Below are 26,506 nucleotides of genomic sequence, written 5' to 3'. Positions count from 1 at the left end.
TGCATGAGATGCGACTTTATTTTTGTACATAGCACATCTATCTGCATAGCAATGATTTTCTTTCTTCTAATCTTCCTAAAGGACGCCTCCCGCAGACCACTGGACTCTTGTTAGCGGATTGCCAACATATGTTGCTGAAAATGGACTTGTAAGTTATTGAATAAATTCAAATTTTAAATAACATAGTAATTAATTAATTACTAGCTAAGAGATAAAAAACAACTGTGAAAGCACAAAAAAATACACCAGGTAAGGGTGAGATGACCTCTTCCTTTGGCCTAGAACATAGAGAATTTTGGCAGTTGAATGCAAGTTAACTGGAGACTTCTCAACTCTGAGCAAAAATATTTAATCAACGTAAGAAAGATCCATCCACCCCTCAACTTCTTATTCTGCAACTGCATGAATTTCAGATGTTCTTTGGAAATCAATGATGTGATTGTTGCTGGGTTTAATTCTACCCAAGTACAGTTACCTCGGCCAATTCTCTTGAGGCATGGAAAATTACTGACAAAAGAGAAACCTATATAAAGGAAAAGTTAAACAAAATCTAGGTAGTTAGTGTTTCCTTTTATTTTCACGAATTTACCTCTGCTAAAAGTGCAAATTTTGCTGGGTTTGTATGGTGACAGAATGAGGAAAATTCTGTGCGTGGCTAAAGGGGAAGATTTATATGGGGGATGCTTTCCTTTGTGGTTTCAGACAGGAAGCCTAAACCCTGGGCTCAGTGGCTTCAGGAACATGGCTACAGCTGCTCTAGGTTATGCATTCCCTTCACCCCAGAGTAGAGGCATGCCAAAGGGGAAAAACAGAAAATGAGAAAAGAAAAGCAATTGTACATCTTTTAGAAATAAATGGCAATATAGATGCATGAATATCATGTTTTCAAAATTGCTCCAAAATATTGAAACATTTTAACAATAGCATTCCTGACTTGATAGTGATGTGTGGTAATGACCAAAACATTCAGATTCATTCCTAACTGAACCCTTGGGTCCAAGGGTTTTTCAGCCATCCTAAGTCAGCTGAACAGTTTGACCATTTGTCCCCAGTTTTTGATCCCCTGACAGACTGTCTACTAGACCCTTGTTTGGAGCTCTTATCAAGTTCGGTATCCCCAAAGCTGTTGCAACCAGAATGAAGGACCATGTCTCAATTTTAAGACACCTAACCTCAGCAATTCGTATCCCCCGAATTAAGTTGCAGAAAGTTAAATTGCCAAAAGCCAACTCACTGAATGGCTAATTTGCCAAAAGCCAACTCGTTGAATGGCTAATTTGCTTAATAATCAATTTACCATATAACCAACTTCCAAGTGACCAGGTCACAAAGTCGTTGTGGATTTTTTCCAAGTTTTGGTGTACAGATTCACTGCAAAGCAACCACGTTTCATGTCTCAGGACTCGCCTTTGGGCCTGCCCCTGCTTTTTCCCTGCTGTTGGTGGCCCAAGACTTGTGGCAAGCTATTGCAAATCTGGCTTAAGGTATTTGTCACAAAATTTCTCATTGGACAGATGAATATTCCCAAAGTGATTTTCAGAGAATTGACCTTGAGCTGTGTCCTGGGAATCCATATAAGGTGAACATACACCCGTTTGCCTGGGACATCTGTTTTTACCTGTTGTCCTGGTGAGTTATTAATCTTCCCTTTCACTCTCAAAATGTCACTCTACATTATGGACTTACAAAAGGCAGGACCTATGCAACACATGCATGTTTTGAGTGTTGAATAGAGTTTCTTAACAGAGGCATTATTGAGATTTGGGGTCAGAGAATTCTTTATTTAGGAGAGCTGTCCTGTGCATTATAGGACATTTAGCATCATCCTGGCCTCTGCCGGTAGCAACTCCTAAGTATGAGAAGCAAAATTGTTTCCAGTCATTGCCAAATGTTCCCTGGAGGGCAAAATTGCCATGGTCGCAAGTCACTGGTCAAGAAAATGATATCAAAACATTTTGGCAAACCTAGCCAGAGGAAAGCCACTCCCGGGGGACCTGCTGTGATCAGGCAATGCAGTTGCGGTGAGGAGAGTAAGAGGCTAAGACTCAGGAATCCTTGGTTGCTTTTCTTGGTCCTGACATTGACTGTGGGCTAATCCCTTAACTTCTCTGGGTCTTAATGTTCTCATCTGTAAAATGAGGGTTTTGGCCCAATTATTTAAGAGATGGGAGTTCAAAAAATTTTAAATGTTGTTTTCTGTATAATAAAAATGATCTTCAATTTTAATGGCAATTGTTTGCTTATGGATAAATATATTCTGAAAATACTCTAAATTGTTTAAACACTTTTCTTTTTAGATGTTTTAAATTTTTAAATTTAAAATCTTTCCCTCCATAACAATTTTGTCACAAATCCTTCTTTATAGAGAGAGAAAGGCAGGCTTTAGGGTGAGCCAGCCAAGCCCTTGTCAGCGAGGTCAATAAGAACTCACTGGACTGAGGAAACGTGTGCACGTGGGCCCCCAGAATTAAACAAGCAAATCCCAGATCTGAATGGGGATGACAGACTTCAGTTTTCCAATTTCTTACTGCTGAAAATCTTAAACATTAAAAACAAAAATTCAGTTTCATTTTTAGAATTGGAGGTATTAAATATAGGCTAAAACTAAGCTGGAATCAAGATGGCATGCCAGTTCTGAGAGAGAGGGAGAGAGAACGGAATACTGAAATAAAAGCTTAAAAGCTTTGGCCTCTTAAAGCCTTGACTCCTCTGTCAATGCTGTCTAGAGACCCGAAAGCATAGAGTGAAACAGATACTGCTGATGGAAAAGTCAGGAAAGAAGAAAAAGTTTCTTTTTGCCTCTCCAAAACATATTTAAAGGACACTCAGCCAATTTATTCATGTAATTCATTCATATTGGATCATGAAATTAAAGGAAAGGTGTAAAAGAATCCTGAAGTTCTTAGGCTGTATATGTGAATAAAAGCTTTGAAATGTTTTTCCCATTCGTTTTATAAGACCAGTCCAAAAGTGATTGACTTGGTTCAACCACTCTCAGAAAGCACTTATCTCAGGCTGCCTGGGTTGGGTGTGGTGGTGTAGGGGCCCCACTCAAACCTGTGCACATGACTGTTGGCAGCCTGAAGTAGCCCATGCTAGGGGTATTTACACCAGGACAATTGGCAAGTGCTACAAATATGGACTTTATACCACCTACCTGGGAGAGCTGATTCACCAGCACCCTCACTGGTGACCCTTGTTTTCGTTTCATCCTATGAATTTGAATAAATCACTTAACCTCTTTGAGCTTCTATTTCCTCATCTTCAAAAGGAAAGGCTTCAACTTAATTTCTGAAGTCCTTTCCAGCCTTCAAATGCTGTGATTTTATGTATCTTGTATAATTTTGATGAGAAGAAAGTGATAGTCTTTTATGAAGACCCATTTGTGTATATAACCAAAGGTGCAGATGATTCACAGTGACCAAAAATGGAGTGATTTCTTGTCCTTGCGGGTTTTAATGGAAAGTCTCTGAGTTCCAGTATTTAAAGTGATGTCTCACAGTGAGTCCTTACTTTGCTGTAACTACACACCATCTCGCTTTTCCACCTCCTACCATCCCACATCCCACATTAGAAATGAGCAGCATTCTCAGCACCACCTCACACATGCGCCAGCACCACTGCCTTTCTGCTCAGCTGGCAGTGATGCTGGGGCAGGTGTGAGGTGGTGGGCCTAACACCTAGTTGCTTTGAATTTAAAAGAGGAATCTGTAAGGCTAGAAGAGTGGGGATAAGTAGAGATCGTGCTAACTGTTGTTCAGTGACTTCATTAGCAGAAGAGATGCCAGCCTCAATTATTCACACTGGACCCTAGCTAAGGTCCAGTGTGAATAATTTGCCTGTGAGCAGTCAAGAGCTATGTAAGACACTCCCACTCTCAACGCATTTTTTTCGTATTCTGCTTTGTGGGTTTAAATAGCTTCACCACTGATATTTCAAAAGGATTTTTGTCTCCTCTTGCTCTACAGATATGTAACATGCTGAATGCCCCAGCAGATGGGTACTTCACGTTTCAGGTAATTGCACCCCACGCCACATCTCATCTCAGTGTTGGGGGGACAGGGCTGGGAAGGGAGAAGGGAGAGCAGCACTGAGGATGCCCTCCCCAACACCCTGAGTCAGCCTTAGACTCAGATTGGCCAGAGACACATATAGGGCTTATGTCCCATTTGCACTGGCTGAGGCAGTGGCCAATAAGTAGCAGATTCTTCACTGAAGAGGAGGCAGAAGAAAAGGATGGGGGAGAAGAAACAAAGAGGCAGAGTGCCCGTCATCCTGGCTTTGGGGTAGGGGGTGGGGGCTGCCACTTCCCCATTGTTTCCCACCAGTGGTCATCCAGTGGCAAAACCAGTACCAGCCATGGCGTGAATGCTCAATGGATGTTCCTTGGAAGAACAGCTGGCTGGCACAGTCTTGTTCTGACTTCAGCCCGTTTAGTGGTTTCCACAGCAGTTCTTCCTTGCAGCTTGTTGCAACTGTTATCAGAAAAAAAATCTCATAATGTCTTTGGGGACATCTCGCTGCCAGATTCTTGGTTTTATACTCTCTTCCAGCACTCCAGAGATCCACTTCCTGGAGCATCCACCTTCGCTCACCCCCAGATGAGACCCTGAGCTGATACCCCTGTATTTCCTGACCCAGCGGATTCCCTTCTCTTCACCACCACATCCTTCTCTGTGGAACTAACTACAGGGCCTGGGGCTCATCTTTCCCCTTCCCAGCTTCACCCAGTCCCCCAAAGGGTGAGCCTGTCATCTCTGCAACACTGCCCTATCAGACCAGTAGAGATAAACAGGCATGGTGGCTCCAAAGCCACTTCTTTTGTGCCCTCTGGCACTTGTTCTGTGCCCTGTGTTGCCGAGAACCCAGTTCGAGTCCTAATCCCTGTCAGGAACAGAGACTGTCAGCTGGCGGTCATGTCTGAGGTTGCCTTCCCCAGTCAGGACTGGCAGTGTCCGTCTTTCTGTCTCTCACCCATAGACACACAGACACACACACAGCTGCATTTGTGCCTGGATGGAAGAGCTGGTCTCTTTGGAGTGTGTCATTAACAGCAGAACCAAACCGGGCTTGGGAGAGCCTGTTCGCTCCCAAGTTTCCCTCGGCTCTCCCTGCTCATCCCTTTGCTCACTGACATGGAAAACACGTAAACACCATATGGTTGCATTTGCTCTCGCTCCTTCCTCCTTGCAAACTAAAGTCCATTTGTGACCATCGCTGTACCCAGCCCTGACCCCTGTATTTATGGCAATTGGGTGCCAGAGACGAATGTGTAGGGAAGAAAAAGAGGGCTATGATTTTCTAAAGTTTCTGAACCTTAAGAGTCTAGAAGTAGAACCGTGCTAGTCCAGGAGAAACCTGGGCTGCTCTGGAGCTGTGATGGATCATCTTTCTCTCTGATGACACTGTGGCCACTGCAGGAGCAAGAGCGGAGGCTGGGGACCTCCCAGGGTAACCTGCTAGTGGTAGGAATATCCCAGCTCTCTAAGAAATATCAGTGTGGCACCCATGAAAATGTACTTCTTAGACTCCGATGGTGGGAAACTGAACAGTCTGATGGCTGCCACACTCTGAAATCCTTAGACATGTGTGTGCTGAGTCCATGCTTCCCAGGGCCTGCCCAGGCAGGGACGCCCAAGGCAGGTCCATTCCTGGGAGACACCAGGCTTTTCTGACAGGCAGCATTGGTCTAAAAACCCACATCAGCCCTGTGAACTCTTCTAGAACTGCACTGTAGTCTCACACACTTCCGCCCAGCCTTCCACCCCTCCCTTTCTCCCTGGCCTGCCATCGGTCCTGCATCATGGTCCCATGTCCCCTCAGGCTCCTCAGGCTCTCTCCCCTTTCACCCTCACAGGCTAAGATTCCACAGAGCAGCCTCAGGGGAGGGTCACCACCATCCTTTCCAACCCACCACGCTCCTTTCTTGCTCTGCCTCTCTATTCTGTCTCTCCATCTGCTCATGCCCCACCACTGTTCTCAGTATTCCCTTTTGTATACAAGAAGTGATGGAAAAGCCAAGGATCGACTAAAGAGAACCAGTATCTGAGAAAGTCTGCAAAGTCATTGGTTCTCAAACTATGCTCCTTGGGCATGGTGTTCTTTTAACATCACAGGAAAAAAGTACATAGAATGTTTGCAGTTTTAGGTTTTTGTCCTATTCGTTTTTCTTAAATTCTAGGTTCCTTCTATCATTTATCTGTCAATCGTGCTAACTAGTGGCAAACACAGGAACAGGTAGCAAATGAATAGAAAACTTGAGAAACAGCCAGTCAAGTTTATTTTGGAAGCTTTTAAAAATGTAGGTGGGTACTTGTGGTTGTGAAGTTATATTTTAAAAATATTTTTTATCTGTTTAGCTTTTCATTTTTAAATAATTTCAGATTTACAAAAAAAGTTGCAAAGATAGTTCAAAGAATTCCTATATGTGCTTGACACAGATTCTCCAAATGCTAACATCTTATATAACCACAGTACAATGATCAAAAACATGAAATTAATATTGCTATAATACCATTATATAATTTATAGACTTTATTCAAACCTTGCCAATTTTCCCAATAATGTCCTTTTTCTCCTGGTCCAGAATACATCTTGATCACACCCTGCATTTAGTAGTTATGCTGTGAAGTTATTTCTGTTATTCTATGTTTTGCTATTGATTTTTTCCCTAATCTATATGATATGAATAAATATAGAAATATTTCACAGTATATTGTGCAAGGACAGCCAAGACTTCTGAATGCCTTCAAGAACCATTATGCACTGCATCTTTTTCAAACCTTAGACCATTAAGACACATAAATTGAGGATTGGTTTCTCGGCTTTTCATTTCAAGTATAAAGACTGGATCTTTAATTAATAAATGATTGGCATTGAGCACCTATTATATGACCAACACTGTCCCAGTAGTTATGTGGAAATTAACAGCTTATGAAACAGTCCCTGCCCTATCATATGTTTAGGAAATAGTCTCAGAGACAAAAGTAAACAATTTTGAAACATTTAGAAAATATCTAAATTCTAAATTTTGTGGTCTGGGCTATAAATGCTGTTGGAATTCCAAAAAAAAGACAAGTTGCACATGGGCTGGAAAAGTTAGAGAAGGCTTTGTGTCTGCATCCCCTACTAGGCTGTTAGTATCTTGAAGTTAGGGCCTATTATTTATTTATCTTTATACCCCAGTAATTAGCATAGTGCTTGGTACATCAGGGGCTTGGGGGATGTTTGCTGAGCTGACTGCATCTTAGCACCCAAGAAAATTACACTAGGTCTTTCAGCAGAGAGAATTTACTATCGGGAATTTGTTAAACAGGTGCTAGAGGTCAGAAAAAGTGAGGAGGGAACACTGAGCTAGCACAGAGGTAAGAACTGCAGGTATCATTTCCACCCTTAGGAATGGGAAAACAGAGGGAAGAGGTCAGGGTTGATTAGATGCACTGGAGCACTTGGCCATCTAGTAATGGCTGTCTAGTCTGAGTCATGACCCTCTGACACAAAATTAGAGTTGTATGTCTAACACCCCAAAATTATCCTTTCTCTATATTAAAAATGTCCTAAGTGGAGGGAAGAGTGCTATCTACAAAGGGGTAGCAGGAGAGAGACTTGGGTGATGGAACAGTTTTATATCTTATTCTCGTGTGGTTGCATGAACCTATACATGTGATAAATTTGCACAGAACTACACACACACACGTAAGTGCATCCACAACTAGTGAAGTCTCAGTCAGCTCTGTGGATTATACCAATGTAAATATCCTGGTTGTGATACTGAACTGTATTTACACAAGATGTTACCATTGGAGAAACCTGGGTGAAGCATACACAGGACCTCTCGGTACAATTTTTTTTTTTTTTTGCAACATACTGTGAATCTTAAATCATTTCAAAATAAAAAGTTTTTAAAATGAACTAAGTGCCTTTTGTTGTTTGTAGAAAGGTCCTGTAGATGAAACTGGTTGGGTCATTAAAAACGTCCTGTCTCTGCCTATTGTCAACAAGAAAGAAGACATTGTGGGAGTAGCTACATTTTATAACAGGAAGGATGGAAAAGCTTTTGATGAGTATGATGAACACATTACTGAGGCAAGTGCAATAATAAAATGATGGAGACAAATGAAATGCACGAAATAGTAGAGGTTGCATAATTATTTTGTCATTCCAGAATGATATTTTTGAAGGGCAATTAAAAAAATGAGTCACACATGTTTGCAATCAGCAAGTTGTCACTCTGTCACTTCTGTTTCCTCACATCGATAAATTGCAGAATTTTCTACCGAAGGGTAAAATTTTGACTTAACCAAAATTCTTTGCATTTCTAGGAAACTGGGAGAGAGGTGTCTACCTCCTTTCAACCCTTTCTTCTCCGCCCTCTGCCTACTTCTGTTTCCTCTCATTCTTGCCCGCATCCCCACACCTCTGCCTGATTTTCAGACCCTACTTAATTACAGTGGACAATGGGAATCCCTCTCTTCTTATGAAGTTTTCAAGATGTATCAGTTATAAACAAATGTTGACCCAAACCCTTCATCCCAAGTTGTTCTAACAAAATTAGCTAGAAAAAGAAACAAAACTTAAAGTTCTAGTATCATTTTCAGAAGCCATGATTATATGACTCTCAATATGTTGTAACAATAGGCAAAATTGTCAAATATGCAGTTAGTTTTCATAATTTTCTTCCTCCTCATTCTTCCCCCATGCTACCTTTTTAGTGCTGCTGCCTTCAACTTCTGGAATCTTCCTGTGATAGCCCCCATCTTAAACCTGTTCTAAGATTCTGTATTCACACAAAGGTAGAAATGGCGGATGACAATTTATTACACCTCAAAGAATTTGCATGTACACAAGGGTCCAAGTTTTAAGTTAAAGTAATTAAGATCTAATGGTGACATTTCAGGTAGCAGTTAACAGGCAGGGAAGATGCTTCTAAAACGATCTAGTTTAGTATCTTTCAAACTTTAATGTACATAGAAATCACTTGAGCATCTTGCTAAAATACACATTCTGATTCAATAGAACTGGGATGGGGCCGAGATTCTGAATTTTTAACTGATTCCTGGGTAACACAGAAACTCCTTGTCTAAAGACAAAACTTTGAAAAATATGACCTTAACCAATTTTATTGTCTGTGACTCATTATTAGTATGTTTTTTCTTAGATTAAAACAAGGAACTGGGTTGTTTGATGGTGAAAGGGAGACGGATTGATAGGAAAGCATGCAGATTTTGGCCCCCAAATCAGTTTTTTTCTGTGACTCTGATTCACCCTTTGTACATTTCAGACTCTCACACAATTTCTTGGATGGTCTCTTTTAAATACGGACACCTATGAGAAAATGAATAAGCTAGAAAACAGAAAGGACATTGCCCAGGAAATGCTCATGAACCAGATCAAAGCCACTCCTGATGAAGTTAAATCTATTTTGGTAAGTGGGGAATTCAGTCCTTTAGACATTAGTGGGATCTAACCAGTGCTTCTGGAATTTGCCTAATTACCCAGGAGTCTGACAAATGAGAAGCAGTAGGTTTAGTCCTGGGGAAGCACCTGGACGGCCCAGTGTGGGCCACCTTTACTGGACAGACTGCTTGGTTGCAATCTCACTCTTTTAACTACAGTTCCTGGGTCAGAAGGAGCTGGAGTCAGAACACCGAGATTCAAGTCCTTAGCAAAGAAAAAAAATATTTCTGGGAAAGGAAATATATCAGTCAGCTATTGCTATGATAATGCTGCATGACAGTGACCACCACATCTCAAAAATCACACAAAAATCAAGCATCTATCTCTCACTCATGCATTTGGGGTCTGACCAGGCTTTGATTGATCTCAGCTAGGCTTGCTCCAAGCTATGAGTTGGACGTACGTTTGCTCTACATTTCTCTCGTCCTTCTTGAGCCAGTGGCTAGCTGATAGATATTCTCATGGATGATGACAGAGCAAGAGAACAATTCTAACTGCGCAAGCACATTTCAAGTTTTGCTTGCATTCACATTCACTAAAATATTCAAAGGTCAAAGCTAATCACATGGCCAAGACCAATACCATGGATGAGAGGGTTTATGCTAAAAGTACTCTAATTACCAGAAAATGGAGGGAAAATGTCATGTGCCTTAATATCTCTACTCCTTTTATTTTCCTAGCATTTAGAGTGTATGTAGCTACAGTTTTGCTTGGACTTTTTTTTTCTCTTTGATTTTACTGAGTGATTTGAGAGTATTCAATTTTGATTTGAGAGAATAAGATGTTGAAGATGAGAGGGTCTGGGTGGATGAAGGGGGATTATGATAAACTAGTAGAAAATATGTAAAATATAAGATATAAGCCACTCATTTTCCTCTCACTGTCTTTACTTCATACAAGCAAACCACACCTATTTTTATTTCTTTTAAGACATCTACTGTTACACTTTGGGGGAATAGAGAAATAAATTATATTAGGCTATTTCTTGGAGAAAACTCATGATCAGATGTTATACGTCTTTCTATCCAGAATGCATCTTTGTCCCTGGATTCATTATAGTATATTTTAAATAAATATTATTTGCTTTTATAGTAGAAAAATAAAATAGAAGTCTTCTTTATAGGAATTTCACTTTTCAATTGCTTTTACATTTTAGAAATTTAAAGAGAAGTTAAATAAAGATATAATTGAAGACTGTGAAGAAAAACAACTCATCACAATTTTGGTAAGTGCTTTCCGTCTATCCTTAATGCCTTTTTAATAAAACATATTAGTGTCAATGAAACAAAACAAAAAAAGAAAACTTATTAGTTTCAATTTTCAGTAAATATTGTTTCATCTTTCCTGTGGCCTTAAAAGCCTAACAAGAAAAGAGATTTCTCCCAAAGATTGAACCACTGAGTCTCTGCTCTGCTTCTTCCTTGCCCACTACAGTCCAGTCCACACAGATAATTTAGGTTCACAGCTGAACCAAACTACTGCAGTTTCAGACAATAGGGAGACCATGTCTGGTTTATTTCAATGGCTTTGGAATGCACCATGGCCACCCCAAAGAATATGAGAGAGTTAGAATAAAGCATAGCCCCCTCTAGGCACAATTATTCTCTCCCATCTCTAGCTTTTCTGCTGGACTTTAGGCATTCAACTGTTTTTTGTTGTTTCAACTAGGGCCATCTCTATTATTTCTAGTTGAAATTTACATCTTCTCAAGTTTATTTATTCTGTCTTTCATTGTGTCTAGCCTACTTTAAACCCATATAATAAGTTCTTAATTTCACAGATTGTCTTTTTGAGTCCTAGGATGTCCATTTAATGTTTTGGTTTAAGTAAATTCCCACCCTGTATTGAAATTTTTCCTCACTAATTTTATTGTGTAATTTTTTTCTTTATTTTCTTGAATTTATTCATCATAGTTATTTTAATGTCCCCATCTCAATAGGTGAATCACCTATAGGTCTGGTTCTATTGTCTATTTTTCTCTTGGGCTTCAGTCATTTGATAAAACTTGTAGGGGCTCTGGGTGATGCTATCTTCCCTCAAAAGGGGTTTCATTTTCTTCTAACAGGCAAATAGAGTTGGTTTTAGGCCTTGTTAGAGATGGTTTCTTCCAGTCTTGCCCTTGCTCCTAGTGTAGGGTCCTCAGTCTTATAGTGTGGGTCTTCTGGTTCACTGTCTATTACGGACACAGATATACAAACCGTGACACTGCCCTGCATTGGGGTATTCACAGCACATGAGCCAAGGGCTCTGGGGAGGTCTGAGGGCCTGATTCTAGTCACAGACGATGATTTCTTCAAAGAGATTATAGCCCTGGCACTGAAGTTTGAAGGGAAAGCAGGAGTTGGGCAGCCAGAGACTGATGACGAGGGTGGGGTGGGATTAGAAATGGAGAGGTAAAGACATCTTGAGACAAAATTCTAAAATGGTACAGACCAAGGTGCATGTACACAAGGTAGCACATTGTCTTAGGAAGCCAAAGACAACTGACTGTGGCTGGAGCATCAGTGGGCAGTGGAGAGAAGCAGCCTGTGCAACCTGACGCAGAGGGGAGATAAGACTGTGATGTGCCTAGCATGCTGGGAGCTGGGGAGTGACCTGATCAGGGACTCAGGGCTTCCCCATGAGAGCATTGGGAATGAGCATCCTGGAGGCAGGAGGTCCAGAGTGGGACCCTTCACAGCCAAGTAAATGGCAGTGTGCTAACGCCTCCTCCAACATCCATTAGCCCTCAGCAGTGTGGTGTCCTGCAGAGAGAAGAAAATTAGTCTTGGAGAGCCAGAATTCTATTCGTTGGAGCAATAAAATGCCTTCACTTTTTATCAACCTCCCTGTATTACAGACTTAAAAGCCATTGTTCTTTAAAACCTGCAATTTCTTATTAGAGTATTGTTTTACTGGCTCACCTGTGACCACCAGTATGGCCTGAGAATCATGCCAATGAGAAGGTCTTCATTCCTGTTAAAATGCACAAACCAGTTAAAATGACTGACCCTGAATATCTGTAATACATTAAAAAGCATCTTGACATTTTATCTTTCCATAATCATCTGAGAACTATGGGGCAGAGACAGCTTCCAGCAGGGAAGCTCTGTGGCATGGGAGACTCCCTGCTCTATAACTCTCTTATCCTCTTACCCTGAGTTTTAAAGGATTATTGTCTTTAAAATATTGTCTTATTTTATTGTGCTTATTGTCTGTCTTTCTCCATGAGAATGTACACATCTAAGGGCAGTGACTATGTCTGTTTTATTCACTGCTTTATCCATAATGACTACAATACATAGTATGTGCCAATAAATCTTTGTTGAATGAAAAAATATTAATGAGCAAATGAAAAAGGACTACATGGGCGAGGAATTTGGGAGGATTTGGAGAGAGATAGAAAGTGTTGAGGAGGAAGATGGGGAGTATAAGAAATGGGGGAAAGACAGAAAAGGGATTTCTAGGGTGTTACAATGGACCATAAATGGAATCCTTTCTTATTTTCCTTAAAAGATGAAAATAAAGGTGTTAATAGGGTGATATATAGGAAAAAACACACCCTAATTTAAACCATGGATCATAGCTAATAATGCAAATATAATATTCTTCCTTTAATTGTAAGAAGGTGCCGCACTAATGCAAAGTGTTAATAATGGGGGGGAATATAGGAACCCTGTTTTTCTTATATGATTTATCTTTGCAAACCCACAACTTCTCTAATTAAAAAACACATTACTGGCCATTAGAGAAATGCAAATCAAAACCACAATGAGATATCATCTCACACCCACCAGAATGGCCATTATCAACAAAACAGAAAATGACAAGTGCTGGAGAGGATGCGGAGAAAGAGGCACACTTATCCACTGTTGGTGGGAATGTCAAATGGTGCAACCACTGTGGAAGGCAGTTTGGCGGTTCCTCAAAAAGCTGAATATAGAATTGCCATACGACCCAGCAATACCATTGCTGGGAATCTACTCAAAGGAATTAAGGGCAAAAACTCAAACAGACATTTGCACACCAATGTTTATAGCAGCGTTATTTACAATTGCAAAGAGATGGAAACAGCCAAAATGTCCATCAACAGACGAGTGGCTAAACAAACTGTGGTATATACATACGATGGAATATTATGCAGCTTTAAGGCAGGATAAACTTATGAAGCATGTAATAACATGGATGGACCTAGAGAACATTATGCTGAGTGAGTCTAGCCAAAAACTAAAAGACAAATACTGTATGGTCCCAATGATGTGAATCGACACTCGAGAATAAACTTGGAATATGTCATTGGTAACAGAGTTCAGCAGGAGTTAGAAACAGGGTAAGATAATGGGTAATTGGAGCTGATGGGATACAGACTGTGCAATAGGACTAGATACAAAAAACTCAAAAATGGACAGCACAATAATACCTAATTGTAAAGTAATCATGTTAAAACACTGAATGAAGCTGCATCCGAGCTATAGGTTTTTGTTTTGTTTTGTTTTGTTCTTACTATTATTACTTTTATTTTTTTTCTCTATATTAACATTCTATATCTTTTTCGGTTATATTGCTAGTTCTTCTAAACCGATGCAAATGTACTAAGAAACGATGATCATGCATCTATGTAATGATGTTAAGAATTACTGATTGCATATGTAGAATGGTATGATTTCTAAAAAAAAAAAAAAAAAATGGACAGCACAATACTACCTAATTGTAATGTAATTATGTTAAAACACTGAATGAAGCTGCATCTGAGCTATAGTTTTTTTTCTTATATATTTTTGTATTTTTTATTTTTATTTTTATTTTTTCTCTATATTATCATTTTATTTCTTTTTCTGTTGTCTTGCTATTTCTTTTTCTAAATCGATGCATATGTACTAAGAAATGATGATCATACATCTATGTGATGATATTAAAAATTACTGATTGCATATGTAGAATGGAATGATTTCTAAATGTTGTGTTAGTTAATTTTTTAATTAATAAAAAAAACAAACACATTAAAAAATTTTAAAATGCAAATAAAATTGGGGTTGCTACTTTTCCCCCAAAATTCTAATTCAATCCCCAATTTGTTGAAACATTGCCTATCTCTTTTTAAAAGCTTCTTAAACCAAACAACAATGTCAGAAAAGCTATTATCCTTCTCATTTTACAGATGAGAATACTTAGGCTCATTCAAGCTGGGAGATGTACCTAATCAGAACCTAGAATTGAACACTTGTCTCCTTACTCCAAGCCATTGCTTTGCCAGAAAATCCCTGTGTAAAGTGAATAGTCTGAGGTGGCATTGGTGAGGAGAGAGCAACGAAGGCATTGGGAAGCCCAGGGAGTGCGGGAAGGGCCAAAGGTGTGAGGCACCAGCCCTTTCTCAGGGGTAGGGATCTGAAACTGTAAGTTTGCTCAAAGTTGCCAAATACTGTTTGGTGCTTCAATTTGTTTAAATAGAGTATAAATTATTCCCTGGGAAACCTCAAACTTACTGAAGTAAGTAACCTGTCTTCCCTTTACTTTTATGTTCTCTTTAGTTTTGTACTAAACTAAACTAGTATTGAACTGAATTGTGCTGCAGAGCCATCTGGTCAACCCACATAACTGTTGCTAGCTCTAGGTCCTATGTTCTAATCCCAGCTCAGCTGAGTACACAACCCCTCCAGTCTCTCCTTGTTTAATGCCCCCAGTCTACCTTCGGGTGTTCAGTTTCTCACATGATATCTTGCATTTGATGTGATTATTCTAACCTTTCATTTTTCAATGTTCAATCTCAATAAATTAAATTTCTTAAGAATCAGACCCATACTTTTATTTTCTAAAGCCATGACAATACTCATGTTGCAAGTTCACTGTTTTTTTTTTTCCACACAGTCTGAGATTCTTAATAAGGTGTAGATTAATGAGATGTGGAACATTCATTCATTCAACAAACATTTACCACCATTGGACAGGTACTGCAGGGCTTTGTGATGTGGCTGCAAATAAGACAAATATGCTCTTTGTGGACCTCACAGTCTAGTGGGAAAGACCACCACTGAACAAGTAAAGAAAATGTGATAAAAGTGAATCTATGTTTACTGAATATTTCTTGAATAGGAAAAAGGAAAAGTTGAATATTGAAGGGTGGATAAGGCTATATAAAATATAAAACTATAAAAATCATAGGAAGAAAATAGCACTGGAGCAGCATTTAGAATTGAATCCTATCTCTTTAGTTGTTTCCTAATATAGCTGTGTCTCAGCTGTAAAACGGGAAATTTTGCAGGTTTGTTGTGAGTATAACATATACAAACTGTACAACCCAGTGCCTGGCACATGGGGACTCAGTGAATCGTGCATGTTATTCATGTATCCTTATTTCGTTTTACACCAAATGTTGGACATGTGGGAGTAAAGGGGGAAAGGGTGAACATGATCTGAAATGGTCCATCCTTGTTTTAACAGAAAGAAGACTTGCCAGACCCAAAGGAAGCAGAACTGTATGAATTCTGTTTCAGTGACTTCCCCATTACAGAGCATGGGTTGATTAAGTGTGGACTACGACTGTTTTTTGAAATAAATGTGGTGGAGAAATTCAAAGTACCTGTAGAGGTCAGATAGTGTTTAACTTATTTAAAATAGCATGTGATTCTGCTGTATTGCACTAATATTTTATGTGGCTGAGAGGTTAACTTCACTTTGGATTTTAAATTAGTGTTAACTTTGTAAATGTATCGCTTAAAACCTGTAAACAAGACCACCACATCTTTTTCGATAAGATTGTCGAAGATCTTCTAACCTTTAGAATTTTGTTCCAAAGTCTGAATGGTGTTGTCTTCTGGTGACAGGTTCTTACCCGATGGATGTACACTGTGAGAAAAGGGTATCGTTCTGTTACTTACCACAACTGGCGCCATGGATTCAATGTAGGGCAGACCATGTTTACTTTGCTGATGGTGAGTAAAGAACATTGTAACTAATTGTAAACCTGCAAAATTTCCACTGCGTGTGGTGAGAATCAGATGGAATCCATCATTACAGGCACAAACTCATAAACTCCAACCCCTCTGCAGATGATCCAAGGGTATCCCTGGACCACCGGGGATGGGCCTTATCACTCTGACATTCAAATACTTGCCTCCTTAGAGGAAAATTCAAGTCACCCATGTGTTTTGTAATTGCCCAGATTGAGCTTCAATATTCACCAGAAATAAAGCCAACTTGCTCTAAAAACATGGTGGATCCTCTTCTCCTTTGGAAACAGCTTTCACTATGCTTCGTGTAGAGATATGCTGTTAATGCAAGTAAATACATGTATTTTTTAGACAGGAAGACTGAAGAAATACTACACAGATCTTGAAGTCTTCGCCATGCTTGCTGCTGCTTTCTGCCATGACATTGACCACAGAGGCACCAATAATTTGTATCAGATGAAGTAAGTGAGCACACGTGGTAATGTTGACATGTTCCGGTAGAAGGGCTTAGAAGCCTAGGGGAGAAGAAAGCTGAGATTTTAGCTGAGTCAGATCTCTTTGTCATGTTCAAGACTCTCAGAGTCATGTTCTGTTCCTCCTGTCCTTTGGCCCACATGTTAATATAAGCTCTTTCTCCCTGGGTGTTTGGAACCTCCCTTTCCTTTAGGTTTCTATCTTCAAACATGTCCCTGCCTCGTTTAAATACATCTTCACTCTTTGTTTTTTTAAAAAAAATTTTAATCAAAATATTGGATTCTTATATAAAGTGCAAAACATGCATTAATTGTGGGGTTAATGTATTTTATACTGTGTACACCTGTGTAATCACTGTCCGGCTCACACTAGAGGGCATTTCTTCCTGGGCTTACTGGATTTCACTCTCTCAGTCCTTGTGCTTTTACCAAACTCTCCTTTGTTGACCTTCCATCTTAACATCAACGCCATCTTCCTCTCTTGCCCCAGGGTAGGGGGCACAGTGATAAAGGCTTAAGCTCTGGGCTCAGACAGATCTGAATTCCCTGAGTTCACAAGTTATTTAAATTTTCTAAGCCTCATCTGTAAAATAAGAATTATAATAACAGAACTTAACACCTAAGGTTGTAAATATTTAATGAGCTCATGTATATAAAGCACTCAGTGCATGATAGGCTCTTGGCAGTTAATAAATATTAGGGTTGATGATGATGATGATGATGATGATGATGTCATCATCGGCTTTCCTCAACATTCACCAGCAATACTCATGGCCAGTCCAGCTCCTTGATAATAGATTTAAGATGCTGTCTCCCTGAGCCACACTGCATTCTCATTTCCTACACACAACCTATCCTTCTCCAGAGGTAGTGAGACTTTCTGCAGAGAACAGGCTTGTGAGTCTTGGTTTGTGAGGTTCAACTACGCCCTGGCTGAGGGACCTTGAACAAGTCTGTTAATCTATTTAAGATTCAGTTTCTTTAGCTATAAAATGGATATAATGTTGACCTCTCAAGACTGTTGTAAGAATTAAATGAAATTTTTTGTGTAAAACTATATAATAAGTGCTCAAGAACAATTTATTCAGTGAATGAGAAGCGCCTTGTAAACAGTGACTTCTCACCTTCAGCAACTGTACTTGTCAGGCTTTGGTGTGGAAGGAAGTTCTCCAGCAAGTGTTGAGCAAGGGAAGTCTTCATCTCTAGAGGTCCTAGCACACGCTGTCATTCCACACTCCCTCAGTGCAAATCTCCTGATAGTTGCCAAAGCTTTTGTCTCCCTCCTGATTAGTTCCATACCAAAGGAACTAACATTTATTGAGCATCTATTGGGTATAAAGAGTAGCCTAAGAACTTTATGTCCAAGGCCTCATTTTTCCCTTGCAAACAGCTCAGTGTCTATTAATTTAGAATTAACAGTTACACCTCCTGAATATATGTGACTGCTATAAGAGCTTACAATCTAGGACCCTTTACAATAAGCCCCAACCTGATAACCCATGCTCTCAACTTTAGTTCACAACAGTTTTTATATTATAGTTAGTCCTATACGATTGAGACATAATAATAAATATTATTATTATGAATAATATATTATTATGAATGTCAAACATTTCATTCAACATACAGCTCTTAAGGTTCATTCACCTAGTTGCATGCCTCACAACTTCATTCCTTCTTGCCCGCTGCTCAGTATTCCATTGTATGTATACACTATAGTTATCCTTTTCTTTCCTCAATTGTTGTTCCTTTAGGCCACCTCCATTCATTGTGGATCAAGAACACTGCTGCCAGAAACAGCAGTGTGCAGATGTCCATTTCTGTCCCCACACTCAGTTCCTCCAGGTATATTCTGAGCAATGGGGTTTCAGAATCATATGACAAACCCATCCCTAGCCTCCTCTGAAACCACCACACTCTCTCCAAGGGGCTGCTCCTCTCAATTTCCTAATGACAGTGAATAGGTACATCTCTTTCTCTGGATTTTCTCTAGCACTTTTTCTCTGTTCATACTTAAAACAGTTTCATTCACATATTGTACAGTCCAACCTAAGTATAAAGACATGCCTTCACCACCATACTCTATCTAAAGACATTTCCTTTTCTTCTACAAAGAATCCATACCCCTTTCCTAATTCGCCTGCCTGTTGACATTTAGTTTTTGCATAATGCCTTTGTTACATTCAGTGGAAGCATATTACAATGTTACTACTGCTATAGACCCTAGCTACATTGATTGTACTTTTTCCCGTATACCATCTATTTTCAACACCCTGCAATATTGATATTCATTTGTTCTCCCTCATGCAAAAACATTTTTTAATTTGTACATTTAATCACCGTCATTATACACTCTAGGTATTCCTAAATTATGCCATCTTATTCTTTATCCTCTAACTTTGCTTCTGATTTCATACGTGGCCCCAACCCTTCTTTCTCTATCATACTTACATTCAGCTTCATTCAGTGTATTTATATTATTGTACTATAATCAGGTACTATTGTGCTATCCATTTCTGAATTTTTACAATCATTCCTGTTGTACAATCTGTATCCCTTGAGCACCAATTACCCAAACTACCTTATTTCTATCTCCTGATAACCTGTGTTCTTTCCTTCAATTCTCCAACTTCACTCATTAATGTTAGTTCATATCATGAGACCATACAGTATTTGTCCTTTTGTTTCTGACTAATTTCACTTAGCATAATATCTTCAAGGTCCATCCACATTTCTCCATGCTTCATGACTTTATTCTGTCTTGCAGCTGCATAATATTCCATCATATGTATATACCACAGCTTCTTTAGCCACTCATCTGTTGGTGGACATTTGGACTGTTTCCATCTCTTGGCAATTGTAAATAATACTGTTATAAACATTGGCATGCAAATGTCAATTTGTGTCCTTGCCCTCATGTCCTCTGAATATATACCTAGCAATGATATTGCTGGATCATATGGCAATTCTGTATTTAGCTTCCTGAGTAACCTCCAAACTGCCTTCGAGAGCAATTATACAGTTTTACATTCCCACCAACGGTGGATAAGCAAGGCTCTTTCTTCACATCCTCTCCAACACTTGTCTTCTGTTTTTTTTATAATGGCCATTCTCATGGGTGTTGGATGATATCTCATGGTGGTTTTGATTTGCATTTCCCTAATGTCCAGTGAAGTTGAACATCTTTTCATGTACCTTTTAGCTATTTGTATTTCCTCTTCTGAGAAGTGTCTGTTCATGTCTTTTGCCCATTTTGTAATTTGAGTTGTTTGTCTATTTGCTGTTGAGTTGAAGAATCTCTTTATATATTCTGGATACTAAACCCTTATTGGCTATGTGGTTTCCAAATATTGTCTTCCATTGCATGAGATGCCTTTTACTTTTGTGACAAAGTTTTTTGATGCACAAAAGTGTTTAATTTTGAGGAGTTCCCATTTATCTATTACTTTCCTCAATGCTCGTGCTTTGGGAGTAAGGTCTAATAAACTGCCTCCTATTACAAGTTTTATATTTCTCTACATTTTCTTCTAACAGTTTTATTGTTTTGGCTCTTTGATCCATTTTGTATTAACTTTTGTATAGGATGTGAGATAGGATCCTCTTTCATTCTTTTACATATGGATATCCAGTTCTCCGAGCACCATTTATTGAAGGACTTCTGTATCCCACGTGGGTTGGCTTGCCCACATTATCAAAGATCAATTATCCACAGATGAGAGGGTCTATATCTGAACACTCAATTTGATTCCATTGGTCAGTATATCTATCTTGATGCCAGTAGCATGCTGTTTTGACCACTGTAGCTTCGTAATATGTTTTAAAGTAAGGTCATGTGAGACCTCACACTTCATTTTTCTTTCTCAAGATATTTTTAGCTATTCAGGGCACACTGACTTTATAAATAAATTTGGTTATTGATTTTTCTATTTCTACAAAGTAAGTTGTTGAAGATTTTAATTGGTATTACACTGAACCTATAAATTAATTTGGGGAGAATTGACAGCTTAACTATATTTATTTAGTCTTCCAATCCCCAACACAGTATACCTTTCCATTATTTGGGTCTTCCATGATGTCTTTTAGCAATTTCTTGTAGTTTTCTATGTTTAGGTCTTTTGTATCCTTAGTTAAATTTATTCCTAAATATTTGTTTCTTTTCGTGCTGTTGTAAATGGAATTTTGTTCTTGATTTCCTCCTCAGATTGCTCATTACTAGTGTATAGAAACACTACTTATAATTGGGTGTTGATCTTGTATTCTGCCACTTTGCTGTACTCATTTATTAGCTCTAGTAGCTTTGCTGTGGATTTTTGGGGGGATTTTTGACATATAGTATCATATCATGTGCAAACAGTGAGAGTCTTCCTTTCCAATTTGGATGCATTTTATTTCTTTTTCTTGTCTAATTGCTCTGTCTAGAACTTCCAACACAATATTGAATAACAATGGAGACAGAGGACATCCTGTCTTCTTCCTGATCTTAGGGCAAAAGCTTTCAGTATTTTCCCACTGAGAATGATGTTAGCTGTGGGTTTTTCATATATTCCCTTTATCATGCTGTGGAAGTTCCCTTCTATTCCTCTCCTTTGAAGTGTTTTCATCAAGAAAGGATGTTGAATTTTATCAAATGCCTTTTCTGCATCAATTGAGATGATCATTGTGGTTTTTCGCTTTGATTTGTTGATGTGGTGTATTACATTAATTGATTTTCTTGTGTTGAACCAGCCTTGCATACTTGGAATAAATCCCACTTGGTTATGGTGTATATTCTTTTAATGTGCTGTTGGATTTGATTTGCAAGTATTTTGTTGAGGACTTTTGCATTGTATTCATTAGAGAGATTGGTCTGTAATTTTCTTTTCTTGTAGTATCTTTGTCTGGCTTTGGTATGAGGGTAATGTTGGCTTCATAGAATGAGTTAGGTAGCTTTCCCTCCTCTTCAAGTTTTTGAAGAGTTTGAGCAGGATTGGTACTAATTCTTTCTTGAATGCTTGGTAGAATTCACATGTGGAGCCATCTGGTCCTGGACCTTTCTTTTTTGGGAGCTTCTTGAGGACTGAGTCAATCTCTTTACTTGTGATTGGTTTGTTGAGATCAACTATTTCTTCTGGAGTCAATGTTGGTTGTCCATGCCTTTCTAGGAAGTTGTTCATTTCATTTGCATTGAATGGTTTATTAGCAAATAGTTGCTCATATTATCCTCTCATTACCTCCTTTTTTTCTGCAGGGCCAGTGGTTATGTCTCCTCTTCCATTTCTGATTTTAATTATTTGCATTCTCCCTCTTTTTCTTTTTGTCAACCTTGCTAAGAGTCCATCAATTTAATTGATTTTCTCAAAGAACCAACTCTGGTTTTGCTGAGTTTCTTGATTCTTTTCAAGTTCTCAATTTCATTTATTTCTGCTCTAATCTTTGTTATTTCTTTCCTTTTGCTTGCTTTGGGGTTAGTTTGTTGTTCTTTCTCTAGTTCTTCTAAGTGAAGAGTTAATTCTTCAATATTTTCTCTTTCTTTTTTTAAATATAGACATGTAAGGCAATAAATTTCTCTCTTGGCACTGCCTTTGCTGCACCCCATAAATTTTGGTATGTTGTGTTTTCATTTTCATTTGCCTCAAGAAATTTACTGATTTCTCTTATAATTTCTTCTTAAACTGGTCATTTAAGACTATGTTGTTTAGCCTCCATTTATTTATGAATTTTCTTGCCCTCTGCCTGTTATTGATTTCCAACTTCATTCCATTATGATCCAAAAAAAGTGTTTTTATTATTTCAATCCTTTTAAATTTATTGAAATTTACTTTGTGACCCAGCATATGGTCTACCCTTGAGAATGATCCATGAGCACTTGGGAAAAATGTATATCCTACTGTTGTGGGGTGTAATATTCTGAATGTATCTGTTAAGTCTAGTTCATTTTTTATTATTCAAATTTTCTGTTTCTTTGTTGATCCTCTGTCTTGATGTTCTATCCGTTGATGAGAGTGGGGAATTGAAGTCTCCAACTATTATAGTAGAAGTGTCTTTTTCTCCCTTCAGTGTTGTCAGTGTTTGCTTCATGTACTTTGGAGCACTCTGGCTCGGTGCATAAATATTTATGACTGTTATGTCTTCTTGTTGAATTATTCCTTTTATTAATACATAGTGTCCTTCTTTGTCTTTTTTTTTTTTTTTGCATGGGCAGACACTGGGACTCGAACCCAGGTCTCCAGCATGGCAGGCGAGAACTCTGCCTGCTGAGCTGCTATAGCCTGCCCCTTCTATATTTTTTTAAATTGCTTTACATGTGAGGTCTAATTTGTTGGATGTTGGTATAGCTACTTCTGCTCTTTTCTGATTGTTGTTTGCATGAAATTCTTTTCCCAGACTTTCACTTTCAACCTATTTTTGTCCTTGGGTCTAAAATGAGTCTAGATAGCATATAGATGGGTCCTGTTTTTTAGTCCATTCTCCCAGTCTATGTCTGTTGATTGGGAGTTTAATCTTATTAACATTTAGTATTATTACTAAATGTGTTATTATTGTAAAGGCAGTACTTTCTTCTACCATTTTGCCTTTTGGGTTTTATATGTCATATCTAATTTTTTTCTCTTTTTACCTTTACTGATAGTCTTCATTTCTATAGTCTTCTCCAGACCTCTCTCCTCCCTTTTCCTATCTGCCTGTACTGCTCCCTTTACTACTTCTTGTAGGGCAAGTCTCTTGGTCACAAATTCTCTCAGTGATTCTCTGAAAATGTTTTAATCTCACTTCCTCATTTTTTTTTTTTTGAATGGGCAGGCACTGGAAATCGAACCCAGTTCTCCAGCATGGCAGACAAGAATTCTGACACTGAGCCACCATCGCACCACCCTCCCTCATTCTTGAAGGACAGTTTTGCTGAATATGGAATTCTTGGTTGGCAGTTTTTCTCTTTTAGAATTGTAAATATATCATACCACTGTCTTCTCGCCTCCATGGTTTCTGTTCAGAAATCCACACATAGTCTTATTGGGCTTCCCTTGTATGAGATGGATTGCTTTTCCCTTGCTGCTTTCAAAATTCTCTCTTTCTCTTTGACATCTGACAATATGATTAGTAAGTGTTTTGGAGTACATCTATTTGGATCGATTCTGTTTGGCGTATGCTGTAGTTCTTGGATATGTCATTTTAAGTCTTTCATAAGAGATGGGAAATTTTCAGTGATTATTTCCTCCATTGGTCTTTCTCCTCCTTTTCCCTCTCTTCTCCTTCTGGGACACCCACAACATGTATATTTGTGTGCTTCATGTTGCCATTCAATTCCCTGAGACTACTCATATTTTTCCATTCTTTTCCTTATCTTTTCTTTTGTGTGTAGGATTTCAGATATCCTCTCTTCTAGTTCACTGATCCTTTCTTCTGTCTCTTCAAATCTACTGTTGTAGGTCTTCATTGTTTTTTTCATCTCTTCTATTTTGCCTTTCATTCCCATAAGTTCCATGATTTGTTTTTTCAGACTTGCATATGTAGAACCTTTCTTTTCTTTTCTTTTTTTTTTTTTTTTGAGGAGGGTCTCCTCAGATATTATAGATGCCAGTCATATTTTCCCAGACCCGCCTGGCCTCATGTCAGGAAGAAAGAGTCACCTGCATCAGTTTCCCCTGAGGGTGAGACCCAGCAGGTTGACAGACTTTCCTATGAAGCCTCTGGACTCTGTGCTTTTCCTGTCCTGCCCAGCATGTGGCACTTTCTGCCTGTGGCTTCCCACTAGTGTAAAATGATACCTTTAACTTCAGCAGACTGTTCCTGCTGGGTGCATGGTTGAGACAGAGGTGAGGTTGTAGGGTGGCTTTAATTGCTTCAGTTTCCAGTCCCTGGAGCCTGAACTCTTTGAGGGAGGAATTCCACCTAGCAGGGCCCCACCTTTCTCTTGGGGAAGGTACAGCCTTTAGGGAATTAACTCCTTTCACCTGACTAGTTACTTTGTCTCTCAGACAAGCTGAATTCAGTCTATGCCTGGGGCAGTGCTGAAGCCTGCAAAGCCTTCCAGTTCTATCTAATGAGCTGTAAAGTAGTAGAAATAAAGCAAAAAAAAGCACCTTTTCAGAGTGGGGAAACTCCTCCTCAGGTTTGTCAATGAAGAGCTTAAGTTGGTACACGATTCTATGTATCTCAGGTTCTATGGCCCCCTTATTTAGGGTCCAGCCCTTTTCTAGTATTTTGTGCTGTCTGACTCAAAAAGCCTTTTATTTTTTTCTGTCAGCCTTGCTCCCTTCTCCACCAGGGCAAAAACTCCTAGTACCTCTAGCACTTATTCCAGGTTTATCTGTGCTAGGGGCCTATTTTCAATAGTTAAAATTTGTTCCACAATTGGAGCTTGGTTGAGCTAAGCCCTTGCTGCTAGTAAAGTCTGTCCCCTTTTCCCTCCCAGAACCATGGGAGGGGTTCCCATGCTGTGCCCGTGGGGGAGGGGTGCTGGCCTCCGTGGTTTGGGGGACTTGCAGTTCTGTGTGGGGTCTCAGCCAGTCCAGTTTGTGTAGACTGTTGCATACTGTATGTCTGGGCACTGAAGTAGCCCCAGCACTTGTTCTGTACTGGGTATTTACTAGGTGCTCTGGAGGACAAACTAAATTCTACATCTCACTAAGCCATCATCTTACCCTGTCTTTCCAACTGGCAGTCTTTTTGCACAGTGTTCTTCAATAACAATTCTTGATGACTCTCTTTATGTACCACGACTGTTAGAAGAACTGCTCAGGAATACATAAAGATATTGAGCAATTACATTGGCAAATGCAGTTAACAAAAAGTTTTAATAAGACTGGATTATTAAAAAAAGAAAAAAGATAAAAGGACAGTGTGATGGTGGCTCAGTGGCAGAATCCCCACCTGCCATGCCAGAGACCTGGGTTTAATTCCTGGTGCCTGCCCATGTGGAAAAAAAAAAAAGACTAGATTATTGCTTTCACCCTAATGGTACCAATCCAACTATTATGGAATGACCTTAAGTTGTCAGGACACAGGTGCTTCTGTTTCTTGGGTTGACCTTGTGCCCCTGGTCTGATTACTCATCTCCAAAATGTCTGAATCCTTGGTTCTGTTTTCCACCCTTATCACCCAACCTTAGACTATGCCCTCTGATGACACCTTAAAAACCCCACTGTTTTCAATTTTTCATTATTCCCTGAGTTCTTTTGTTCTCTTTCTTTGTTTACTTCATTTTTCTAATGTCTTCTCTTTTGTTTCCTTCTATAATATGTTCATAGATTTCTATTCTTCTTTCATCCCCCTTTTCTTGTTTAGCTCTTTGGTTCTCTTGTCTTGTCAATGTTGTGCCTGGGGAAATGTATTTTCAGAAAAAATCTGAAGAATTTTAGAATTTATCTAGTCCCCCACCCAAAGTTGGACTCTCTTGCATTATTTGTTCCTTCTGTCCTCTACCCTACATTTGATTATTTTCACTAATGGAGAATCCACTTGCTGACAAGGCAGATCATTCTATTGTTAGGTGATTCTAATGGTTGAATATTCTTCCTGATATTGACCTAAAATTGGTCTCCCTATAACTTCTACCTATTTGTCCTAGTTTAATTCTCTGGACCTGCTAGAGTAAATATAATTTCTCATCCACAGGCTATTCCTTCATATATTAAAGAGAATTATCATGACTCCTCACCAAAATATTCTTTTTTC

At 39.0% G+C, this 26,506-nt stretch overlaps 1 protein-coding gene across 1 annotated transcript in view; it reads left to right on the top strand.

Annotated features, from left to right (window-relative positions):
• Positions 1-26,506, top strand: part of PDE6C (phosphodiesterase 6C) — an 82,436-nt gene that overhangs the window by 11,795 nt on the left and 44,135 nt on the right. Inside the window, exons 7-14 of the mRNA XM_077124391.1 lie at positions 82-148; positions 3,969-4,016; positions 7,936-8,085; positions 9,281-9,424; positions 10,613-10,681; positions 15,874-16,020; positions 16,257-16,364; positions 16,734-16,843. Coding sequence (XP_076980506.1) covers positions 82-148; positions 3,969-4,016; positions 7,936-8,085; positions 9,281-9,424; positions 10,613-10,681; positions 15,874-16,020; positions 16,257-16,364; positions 16,734-16,843 — 843 coding nt within the window. The remainder of the gene's footprint in view (positions 1-81; positions 149-3,968; positions 4,017-7,935; positions 8,086-9,280; positions 9,425-10,612; positions 10,682-15,873; positions 16,021-16,256; positions 16,365-16,733; positions 16,844-26,506) is intronic.

The sequence above is a fragment of the Tamandua tetradactyla genome, chromosome 13 (assembly GCF_023851605.1).
Source record: "Tamandua tetradactyla isolate mTamTet1 chromosome 13, mTamTet1.pri, whole genome shotgun sequence".
Classification (NCBI taxonomy): domain Eukaryota; kingdom Metazoa; phylum Chordata; class Mammalia; order Pilosa; family Myrmecophagidae; genus Tamandua; species Tamandua tetradactyla.
The sequence above is the reverse complement of the archived record's forward strand: the minus strand, read 5'-3'. Positions and strand labels throughout refer to the sequence as shown.